Raw genomic sequence first — 11588 nt, 5'->3', positions numbered from 1 at the left:
GTCACCAGCGGTTGTATGCCAGACTATTTTCTCACCTGATGTGTAAGCACGTATTGCTAGTAAAATAAAATTGTAGAAGCCCATTGTTTTGAGAGGAAATAATATTTTTAAGTTAGCTGGAATATTTTAAAACTAAATTATACTTATAGTATGTATTATGTTAATATTTGGTGCAAATTTTGATTTACATTAATAATTTTGTAACAATTAATATATTTTTAGGGTAAGGCAATTCACTTTGAGTGCCGGATAGATTAGCCCATGACGTATTTTTATGTCACGGAAAGTACGGTGCATACCCGACGGTAGTTTTCTTGTTTATCAGTCATTTCCAGCTGATTTTTCCATCATTTTTACAGAGAAGAAAACTACAAAGGAGACAACATAGAGGAAGGTAAATATACTAAGATGTTTCGATAATAATATGTCATAAAAGGGTACAGTTTGGGATATTAAGGCAGTTACACTTAACGAGGTGTAATTTTGCAAGAAATCGTCTGAATTTGATAACGTTTAGAGACTTCAATTCAATCAAGTTTTCTTGATGGCTGCTACGCATCCGTCACAATTTTTTCATGGCACTTGTCATAGTCAGTCATATCCTACCTCTCTTTTCACAGTGAAGAACTTCCACGCATTTTGTTGAAGGCTTCGAAAGTATTTGTCTATTTGATTTGGATGTTTATTGCTGTTTTTGAACGTCTCAAAAATACAATTGAAAATTGTATTTTATTTTACTTTATTTATTTCTACCTCCATTATGTAGTTCATGACTTCTTCAGTCAGGAGTCACCATGTCAAAACTTAGCTCCATCTTTTGTGCTGAACCCCCTCCACTTCTTACGAACATACTTAGTTATATCAGAATGTGTGATGATTTCAGAATAAAATAGAAACTTACAGATTTTTTTGGCAAACATTTCCCCCAGTTGTTGCTTACAAATTGTCTATTCTATGACGTAGAGTACATTATTGCAAATAAAAAATAATTGTGCCAGCTCGAATCTCCTGGCTGACAATCACTCGAGTAGACATAAATGTCGACGCCATTTACATGTATGTCTACTGATGTGCATGATCATTACCTGTGCTGTTGCAACACCCTCAACCCTGTTTGTAATTGGAAATAAAGTGAATTGTTTGGAATTGAATTGAACAGTTTTGTCTTTTTTGAGTCCACGATCCTCCTTGCCGCTGGTTGTTCGTGTTTCACGACAGTGGGGCTGTAAGTGAGGAACACCTCCTTGACTAAAAAAAGAATACCAACCAGTCAGCAAAATCATTCAGTTTGTCATTGCTGTAGACCTTTTCATTCACTTGTTCTATTTTTTTTATTATTAAATTTTAGATTTATGGAATTTTACTATACTGTGCCCACAGTCATCGGCTGATTCATCTTGTGCTTCTGTTTGTGCAGATTGTACAAAGTTTTATGATAGGTAGTTGCCTTGGCACCTTCAAAAGTTTCCACTGGAAGTGTCCTTTGCAAAATGAAAATGGCCTTGCCCTCTCATACAGTAATAGATGGACCTCCAGGCCTGTCACACACAATTTAGCCCCTTAATTTTCACAGGTTTGGTATTTCATGGTTGATCTTGATACTCTAATGCACAAATCGCCTCAGATGTGGCTGTTCCTGGCTGTTGACGTGCAGTCCCACATGCATCGCTTAATTTTGCACTTTTCTAGCATGATCTTAAAGGCAGTGGACACTATTGGTGATTACTCAAAATATTTATTAGCATAAAACCTTTCTTGGTGACAAGTAATGAGGAGAGGTAGATGGTATAAAACATTGTTAGAAATGGCTCCATCTGAAGTGCCATAGTTTTCGAGAAAGAAGTAGTTTTCCACGAATTTGATTTCGAGACCTCAGATTTAGAACTTGAGGTCTCGAAATCAACCATGAATCAACCATCTAAACACACACAACTTCGTGTGACAAGAGTGTTTTCTTCTTTCATTATTATCTCGCAACTTTGATGACCGATTGAGCTCAAATTTTCACAGGTTAGTTATTTTATGCATATGTTGAGATACACCAACTGTGAAGGCTAGTCCTTGACAATTACCAATAGTGTCCACTGCCTTTAAACGCTGGGACAAGGAACATTTGTCTGCGAATATATTATTGTAATGTCAGCTCTAACCATCCTGTACAATACCTTTAATTAAGTAAAGCTGTTTCGAAAAGAAGCAAAAAAAATTTAGGAGAATTTGACAAGTGAAAACAATTGTTTCTGTTTGACTACAGACCGTACTGATATGACCTAAAGCATACTACGTCCACCATTAACAGTCTGACCACTGCCCCATCCTTCGTCTTCACCACGGCTTAGTTAACCTCTGACCCCCTTGGCAACATGACAGTAGGGATGAGAGGGAGTCCCACAGGGGGTGGGGACTCCGGGTCAGAGGGTAACCCAGCTACAGACACGAACCCCCAGCAACAGACCCAGCCACAGACCCCGGGACCGTCTCAGCCTATTACACCGTCGAGTCCACAACAACCACCAACTCAGGTTCGTATATTTCTTATTTTCTATCTCTATTTTATTCATTCTCCTATGACTAGGGTCGAATTTCATAAAACCTGTAAGCACAAAAAATGCTAAGCGCAGGAAAATCTTGCTCAACAGAAATTGGTTATCCCTGTAAAATTCTAAGCAGTATTTTCTATGAAACTGGTACAGATTGTTGTTAAAATGTATAAGCTACTTGTACATGTGTTGCATTAACTGCATCTGACTTGGTTCAAATTTCATGGCTCTGCTTACCATAAACTTAAGCGCTTATAACTCATAGAATCACAGGCTTTAAAGGGAACCCATAAGCGCATAATTTTAGTCAAGGCAATCAATTGCAATCAATGCTAGTATGGTGATGTTTTTCTACTGTAAGTTAAAACCTAAGTTTGTAGGCTAATTTATTCCAAAAGCATTTGAGAGAATTCTAGTCGAGAGGTTAAAGTCATGTATTGAGGCCATACATTATTCGATCGATCATATCCCTTGAGTTCATGTAGCAGATGTCCATTACTTTACCACAGGGAGGAAGTGGAGACAGCGATGTGGAAGTGGATTTAGAAGAGCCAGAATTCCCTCTGGAGGAATTGAATAGGTTGGATGATATGATCAACAAACCTCGGTGGGTCGTGCCTGTGTTACCCAAGGGGGAGCTGGAGGTGCTACTGGAGTCATCTATAATCCTCTGCAAGAAAGGTAAGTTGTCATCAAACCTAGTTAGATGTGTATATTTACACAATGTCTTGTGGATTCATTGTTACTTTTAAAAAAAAGAGTTGATTTCATTTATCGCCTAGAATCGTCTCTTCTCGCTCCATCGCTTTTGTAAGACTTCCTCTCAGTGTCCCGATGAGAGTATCTTTCTTGTCTCGCGTCGAATCTGTCCCATTCTCGGCGCTTGTCCCTCTGCTGTCTCCGTATGGCAAATAAAAAACATGTTTAGCGTCCTGCCTTTTTTTAAAGTCAAAAAAATATAAAATAGTTTTTAATTTTTTATTTTATCAGGGATCGTAAAAAATTGATGTAATATATATATTTTTTTACTAAAAAAGCAGGCGGCCTCTAAAAAGGAAGCGGGCGGGAAGGTTAATTAAACATGATAACTTTGTTTTGCCCTATATGTGGCAGGACCCTGGCTCTAAATGAGTTTGTTAAATCAGAACTAATAAAAAATGAGAACACATGTGTTTGTGTCAGGAGGGTTTTTATTTTAGGTGGTTAAAATTGTTGATGTTTTAGTATTGTATTTTTGATTGAAAAATTATAAGACAGCTTAGTGGTGATTTAATAAATCACCCAATTTTCAAAGGAAGTTGTTTTGCATTTTCTGATAATGTGAACTCAATTCATGTACCTCCTCAGTTTGGGAATCTGAATAAGGTACAATTTATGTGTGAGACCTAAGTGTGATGATGAGGTACAACTCAGCTTTTGGAAGATATAGACATATCCAAGTTGCTGTAAGATAATGGTGGTTTTATTGTTTTTTCTCTCGGGCAGGAGCTGATGTACGCAGTGAGGCATGCCAGCGATTTTTCAGGGATGGCCTGACGACATCCTTCACAAAAATTCTGACAGATGAAGCTGTCAGCGGTTGGAAGTTTGAGATCCATGTGAGTTTGCTTTGAGATCCTATTTTCAAATTGTTTGACTTGGTGGCTATCACCCAAATTGTTTTGTTTACCAGTGTCAAATGTAGTTTCTCTCATTGCAGCTCCCTATTTTGATTTTTCTATCATTGTTTTTTTACAACAGCGTTGTATTATGAAGAACACAGAACGTCTGATCGAGCTATGTCTAGCCAAACTGGATCAAGACTGGTTTCCTCTGCTGGATCTTCTAGCTATGGCACTAAACCCACTCTGCAAGTAAGTCTACAAAATCACTCTTTTTTTAAACCATTCCTAAATTTTGGGAAATAAAGTCTGAGACATGGAAATTTGCTTTTTTTTATGCTTGATTTAAGTTAAGATTTGATATTTGATGAAGTAACTTATGGTTTTTTTCAGATTTCATGTTTACAACGGCACACGCCAGTCAGAAACCGTCCCACAAGGTTCACAGGTAGGCTTGTTTGTTTGTTTGATAGGTTATTTTTGTTTGTATGGTTGTTGTCAAGGGAACTTGGCAAACTCCCACTAGGGGCTAATGGTCAATCTTTCTCATACAACCAGTGGTTTATGTTGTTATTAACTGTACTGCCATCTTGTTTGCTCTTCTTTCATAGACCAAAGCGAGACTGAAAGGTCAAAATAATCTGGTCCCTTTTTGGTATGATGTCAATCAGGACCCGTTATTGTAAGTGAAGTCAGGGGACATGTCAAAGATGGTGGCAATGACAATGGTCCATGTGGACTATATACTAGCCAAGAAAGACAATTTTGAATCATTTATCAAAAAGGTACTAAAGAACATAATTTAGCCAGCAAGTACACACACACAAGGTGTTATCAAAAACTAAGTTATACATTGCTTACCATGCAATGCCTCAACTCCCATGTACAGTAACTATGGTTTACTACCTTATAGTTCTCATATTATTTATTGTTTATATATTTGTTTACAGATGAACAGCAATGAATTGTTTGCCAGACCTCCGGATCTAAGAACCCCCAAAGTAAGTAAATATGAATTTGATGTTGGTTAAATTGAAGAATGTTAAAACGTTCTTCTGTATGGGTGTGTTGTTGGGACAGAGTTTTAAATGAAATTGCTGACATTTCTTCTCTTTTTCTAGGGCTGGTTAGTGGATCTGGTCAACAAGTTTGGTTCTCTGGGAGGATTTGATATTCTTATGAAGAGATTCTTGAATGAGACCCAGCCGTTAAATGTACCTATCATACATGCACTGCTAAGGTGAGTCAGTGTGTCTGAATATGATCTGAAACTGAATTTATAGTTGCAGGGATGAGATTGTTTAGACTTTTGGCTGAATTCAGACTTTTTATGTCGGCCTGGTGAAGAAAATTAGACAATATTTGTGGCCACAACTAAATAAATCCTGCTCATTGGTCTACTTCTCTAGTGCTTTGGATACTGTTTCCAAAAGCTCCTTGAAATCTATAACCCCAGGGGTTACCAAACGGTAGGAAATGCCATCATTTCAACATACCTTTTGAATTTATATCCAAGTTTCATACTTTTTCATTAGTAATGACTCTCACCCCTGATAGTTGACAAAGCATCAAAAGGGTATATCGCACCTTTTTTGTTTAGAGAAGACAAAGAAGTCATTTCAGTTTTAGATGTTGGAGGAAAACTTATTAGTGACAAAACCAAGCAGTTGGGTAGGGATTGGAAAACCAATACCATGAATACAATGCAAGGTCCTGGTCCGGGAAACGGACCGGGGTCCACAGAGGTGAAAGGCAAGGGCAGAAACCACTGAGCCAATGTGAATGTGCCCATCGTACATGCACTAGTTTGTGCTCCTTGAACCATTGTCACACCCACACTCGTCTTGATGCCAGGTTTTCTCAATTTAATATGCCACAATTTCCCTGTAAGAGGTTTCTGTCGCCCATGACCAGCTCTTACAGGATGAATGATAGCGTATGGGGAAAATTACAACAAATCAAATGGAAGAAAAATTTACAAATGGGAAGTTTTAATAATAGTTTAAACTTGATTTCTTTTTCTGTCTGTCTCTTAGGCCATGGGGACAGTGCTATGAGTTACTGACTTCACATATAATCCTGAGCCATTTCATGCCAGTCATGGTAAGTACAAAGATTTCACTTAGCTCTTAATTTACGACTGAAACTCATGCGGTAAATGTCAGAAATAAGTGGATACGGGTATGATGAGATACACACCCTATATACACCAAACCATTATCATAACATGTGGGTTTTATATCTTTCTGTTTACTTTGACAGGATCGTATTGTTAGTTATTTGGACAATCTAACAGATGAAGAATTGAAGAAGGAATCCAAGAACGAGGCAAAGAACGATGCTCTCACCTCAATCATCAAGGTAAGTCATTACTGCTAAGATTCTTGCAGATGTACCTTTGACCTTTTGGTTGGTGTCACATTGAACAATGTAATTTCCATGTAGTTGGACAGTAGCACCAGCGTAAATTCCTCCAATGAAATCATTGATTTGCAAGGTCAAAGCCTGTGATTAGACTTGATGGATAAAGACAGGAGATCAAGGTATTGCCTCTAGCCACTAGGCTAGCTTGGTTGTCTAGTGGTAGACATCTGCTCTAGCAATGCAAAGTTCATGGGTTCGAATCCCACACAAGTGATTTGCCTGTGGATTTTGTTCACAACTCTGGAAAGTACTGAGTAAACGGCGCTTAAAAACATCTTTTTTGCCCAAAGTTAGATTGTTGGGATTAAATCCATCATTTGTAAACCAATAACTTGATCCTCTTTTTAATCCCCTATTTCACAGTCTCTGAAGAACCTGGTATCCAGGATTACGAACCAAGAGGATAAGATCAAGAATCTGGAGATGTTTCGTCTCAAGATGATCCTCAGGTAAGTAGAGATTAATCCTACACCTTGACAAGGGTTTCCCGTAACTTTTTCGTCAGTCAACCAAAGTTGTGGGGGCCCGCAAGTTTCAGAATATATTTTTTGGACAGTCTTATCCCCTAAGTTTCAGAATATATTTTTTGGACAGTCTTATCCCCTAAGTTTCAGAATATATTTTTTGGACAGTCTTATCCCCTAAGTTTCAGAATATATTTTTTGGACAGTCTTATCCCCTAAGTTTCAGAATATATTTTTTGGACAGTCTTATCCCCTAAGTTTCAGAATATATTTTTTGGACAGTCTTATCCCCTTATTTCTGTTGTTATGAATTCTTGTTTCATCAACAACCATTTTCATGAATTTGTGATTTGAGGATCGGTTTTATAGTTCTTTTCTGAGAGTCCTTGGCTTCGCAACCAGAAAAAATTAAATGAAGTGAAAGCGTTGGCAGTGCTGATTACAGCTCTTCCACATATTGGATTGTCTACAGTGATTGTGCATCAGACCTTAACTGGGCCCAATGTCATGACTCTGCTTACCGCCGGATCTGCTCTTACAATCACCATACTCCACTTACTGTGCAAGCGCAGAATTTCTACGCTAGCTGTGTATGCAAAGAATGCTTAGTAATGTGGTGTACCCATGCGCACAACCAAAAATATCCTGCTAACCTGCGAAATACGCTTGATGTAAGCGTGAGCCCCTGCTTTCGTAAGTGCTTTCGGTAAGCAGATTGATCTAATTGGAACCTCGTACCCCTCCACATCTTCAATTGTATGCAGTCTCATCTTAACTGTCTGTACATTTTCCCAATGTCTTGTAGACTTCTTCAGATATCTTCATTTAACGGCAAGATGAACGCGTTGAATGAAGTGAACAAGGTGATAGCCAGCGTGTCATATTACACTCATAAACACAGTGGTATGGAGGAGGAAGAGTGGCTGACTGCGGAGAGAATGGCTGTAAGTTTCCTCTCATCCCTCCATTTACAACGAGTCTTTGAAACACTTTGATGAAATAAAGTAATGTACTGGTGGTCATGTTGATGCCGTGGTATCTTCCCTCTCACCTTCCACCTCTAGGACTCCGGTTCGACTCACGCTTTGGGCACCATGTGGATTGGGTTTCAGTCCCTACCTGACTGCGAGGGTTTTAGCTGGAATAATTCTCTGTGGTTTTCCTCCCACATCTAAAACTGAAACTTGCTTCCGTGTCTTCTCTCCATGGGGTTGTAGGCTAGTACAGTCATTCGTGATTCATTTCCCTTTTCTGAGAGTCCTTGTCTTCACAACTAGAATTGATGAATGAAATAAAATGAATGAATTGTATAAATCAATTTTAAAAGCTTCCTAATCTAGATTTACAACTTTTAAAAGAAAATTGATATCAAGTTTTGGTTTGACAAGTCGGTTTCTTGTTAGGATGTTTAGTTTACAGCCTTGTACTGAATCAGATTTCCTGAAGTAAGACACAACCTTTTAAGACATGACCTTTTAAGACATGATCTTGTGAGATGTACTAACATGACTTTCTTTGTGACTTGCAGGAATGGATTCAGGAGAACCAAGTGCTTTCTATTGTGTTGAGGGACAGTCTTCATCAACCTCAGGTTAGATCACTTCCTGTCATGTCAAAAGTTAAAAGTTAAATGTACTGTATTTGGTTGCATCAAAGTTGCCTGTGAAAGTTGCCTCGTGTGATAAGTAACTTTTATGATAATAGTTTGATTATATCTAACGTACATTTCTTTCTGGATCTCTAGTATGTTGAGAAGTTGGAGAAGATCTTGAGGTTTGTGATCAAAGAGAAAGCTCTGACAATGGAGGACTTGGATAACATATGGGCAGCTCAGGTAAGATAGTAGATCACATCTCAGTGGCCCTAAAATATGCTTAACTCTAGCTGCGCCTTTTATTGTAGTTGTCAAAAACATAGATTGTGGATTGAGGTATACTGTTTATGACCAGTTTCCTGCTAGATTTTCAAAGCAGGTTTGCTTAGTAGCATCTCTGTGGTTGTGACTCAACATTCATATATTCGGACTTTGAACAACAATAATCTTGGCTTACAGCAGTAAAATCTGTCATTTCATTCCTTCAGCCATGTAAGCTCCAAACTCAAGTCCGGTGCTTTAAACCCTCCGACACATCAAAGATTGTATAAATGGCCCACCGATAAACATTGGTTATATGGATTTGCAGTACCATAATTTCCTGATTGCGGTTTTGCAAAATTTGAGACCTTAAATTCATTTTAATCCTTAAGTTGATTATTACTTTGTTTGCATTCCTAGGTTGGGAAACACGAAGCCATCGTCAAGAATGTACATGATCTTCTTGCCAAGCTAGCCTGGGATTTCTCTCCTGAGCAGTTGGACCATTTGTTTGACTGCTTCCAGGTAAGTTATCAGGCTATATCTCATCCCTAAGCTCTACGTTAAGTTTTATCTTGAAAGAAAGAATGGTCCCAGGATGAAGTGAAAATGCTAGAAAATTAAGTCCGTTTGGGGAAAGGGTGAAAAATGGGAAAAAGATGCGACTTCAAAAGGATGTTTGGAGCAGGACTGATCATCTGATGTTTTTTGCTACTTGCCATTATTACATTTGAGACGAGACAAGAAGATGTGTTCCTTGTTAGGCATGAAACACATCTTCATCCTAACATTCTCCTGAAGACGATCAGAGCATGCTGATGAATCGTTGAGTTGTCAACCACCGGTTCTTTTAAGAACTGACACTACTCAACATAGATTTTCACATGGTGCTACCACAAACCTCACCTACTTATACTTCCACTATGCAACGTTTCAAATTCTGATTTTCCTAACAATCTTCTTCCAGGAGAGCTGGTCATCCGCCTCCACCAAGCAACGAGAGAAACTTTTAGAATTAATCCGTCGACTAGCCGAGGATGACAAAGATGGAGTGATGGCACATAAAGTACTTGGTTTACTGTGGGCCTTAGCTCATCAGCAGGATGTACCAACGGATATTATGGATCAAGCTCTACATGCTCATACTAAGATTCTGGATTATAGCTGCTCACAGGTAATCCTTAAAGCCGTCAGAGTGGGGAGAAACAAATCAATCTCATAGAATTTATTCTGAGATATTGTTGACTAAGTAAGAAATGAAGGCGTTTTAATTTTGAGTGATTCTTTTCTATTTTGATGTCGTGCTGAGAAATGTGGCTGATGAAAATCAGGAGGAAAATGTTCTTCCAACACACAATTTTTATTTTGATATGCGAAATAAAAACAAATATATAAATGAATCCCTGTTCAGAATCAATTATCATTGAGTGGTTTCTTATTGAAAACTAAAGGATTGGGCAGAAACTGTGACATACATTTTTATGAGGTTTTATGAGTTGTTAACCACTGGTTCTTTTCAGAACCAACTATACTTTAAGTGATTCACACATGATGTATAGCAAGCCTCACCTAATTATACTCCCACCATGCAAAGTTTCAAAGTCTACATATGAGGTATTAGTTAACCTTATTATAATCACACAAGTTTTACTTTGGAATTGAGACACCTGAACCATTTTCCTGATCTGTTTTTTTTCTTCCAAGCAGGACCGAGATGCCCAGAAGATCCGTTGGATTGATCAATTCGTTGAGGAACTACGGAAGGACAAGTGGGTTATACCAGCGCTGAAACAAATCAAAGAGATTTGCTGCTTGTTTGGAGAGGTAAGAAGTCTTCAGATATCTATCGGGAAATATCTTAAAGAGGATTTCATCCTTATAAGTTGTAATCAATGTTGGTTTTCCTGTCTAGCCCTCGTGGCCTTTCACTTTAGTTTTAAAGGACAGTATCTGTGTACGGCACAGGGGAAGAGTCCTATATAGGGCTAGTATCCTGGTGTACATTAACGTTGGTTCACCCAGATCTTTGAATGTTCACATTATTTACAAGCTTCTGTGTGAGTCTCCTAAATTATTCCACTCAGGCCTGGTGGTTTGTCCGTGTAAGGGCAAGGCCATTTCTGCTTAACAGAGGGCATTTCTCCCTCTTTCAAGTTGCCTCCTTTATTTCCAAGTATAAGGCCAGGGGCCTAATTTCATAGAGCTGCTTAAGCAGGAAGAGTAGCTAAGCACAACAAAATTATGATGACCAGAAGAAGGTTACCATATAAATTACCATATTATCACATGTACTGTAGACACCTCTAGGACTAATAATTAGAACCTGTATGGACACTCCTTCCCACATTGTTTAAATCTATTATCCTTTTAATCGTGCAGCGCACTAGTCAGCTGAACCAGGTAGGTGTTCAAAGAATAATTTTCCCAGCTTTCAGATTTTTTTAGATGGTTAAGAGATTTTGTACGATTTTCTCTAACTGTAGTTTTGCTCATATTTGGAAAGAAACGTTTTCAATATTGTAATGAATTCACCAAAATATTTTGTTGTCCTGTTTTTATGTTGGTTTCAATTTTCTTGAATGATTTTATTATCCAGCATGAGTTTGAGACATGATTTTCTTGTTAGAGATAGTTCAAATTTTTATTGAGGATGAAAAGTTTTACTAACTGGTTTCATTTTGGGGGATGGTACTTTTGACTTGTA

At 38.1% G+C, this 11588-nt stretch overlaps 1 protein-coding gene across 2 annotated transcripts in view; it reads left to right on the top strand.

Annotated features, from left to right (window-relative positions):
* Window positions 1–203: 203 nt before the first annotated feature.
* LOC117298795 (probable ubiquitin carboxyl-terminal hydrolase FAF-X) overlaps window positions 204–11588 on the top strand; it is a 44008-nt gene continuing 32623 nt past the window's right edge. Inside the window, exons 1-17 of one of the 2 annotated variants that reach the window (XM_033782125.1) lie at window positions 204–394; window positions 2255–2522; window positions 3050–3221; window positions 4026–4138; window positions 4281–4393; window positions 4535–4589; window positions 5092–5142; window positions 5263–5381; window positions 6178–6244; window positions 6404–6502; window positions 6929–7014; window positions 7835–7973; window positions 8558–8620; window positions 8774–8863; window positions 9305–9409; window positions 9852–10058; window positions 10592–10708. In XM_033782125.1, coding sequence (XP_033638016.1) covers window positions 2364–2522; window positions 3050–3221; window positions 4026–4138; window positions 4281–4393; window positions 4535–4589; window positions 5092–5142; window positions 5263–5381; window positions 6178–6244; window positions 6404–6502; window positions 6929–7014; window positions 7835–7973; window positions 8558–8620; window positions 8774–8863; window positions 9305–9409; window positions 9852–10058; window positions 10592–10708 — 1755 coding nt within the window. In that variant the 5' untranslated portion in view covers window positions 204–394; window positions 2255–2363. The remainder of the gene's footprint in view (window positions 395–2254; window positions 2523–3049; window positions 3222–4025; window positions 4139–4280; window positions 4394–4534; window positions 4590–5091; window positions 5143–5262; window positions 5382–6177; window positions 6245–6403; window positions 6503–6928; window positions 7015–7834; window positions 7974–8557; window positions 8621–8773; window positions 8864–9304; window positions 9410–9851; window positions 10059–10591; window positions 10709–11588) is intronic. The other variant, XM_033782124.1, reaches the window with a different exon arrangement.

Source organism: Asterias rubens, chromosome 13 (genome assembly GCF_902459465.1).
Source record: "Asterias rubens chromosome 13, eAstRub1.3, whole genome shotgun sequence".
NCBI classification, from domain to species: Eukaryota; Metazoa; Echinodermata; class Asteroidea; order Forcipulatida; family Asteriidae; genus Asterias; species Asterias rubens.
The sequence above is the reverse complement of the archived record's forward strand: the minus strand, read 5'-3'. Positions and strand labels throughout refer to the sequence as shown.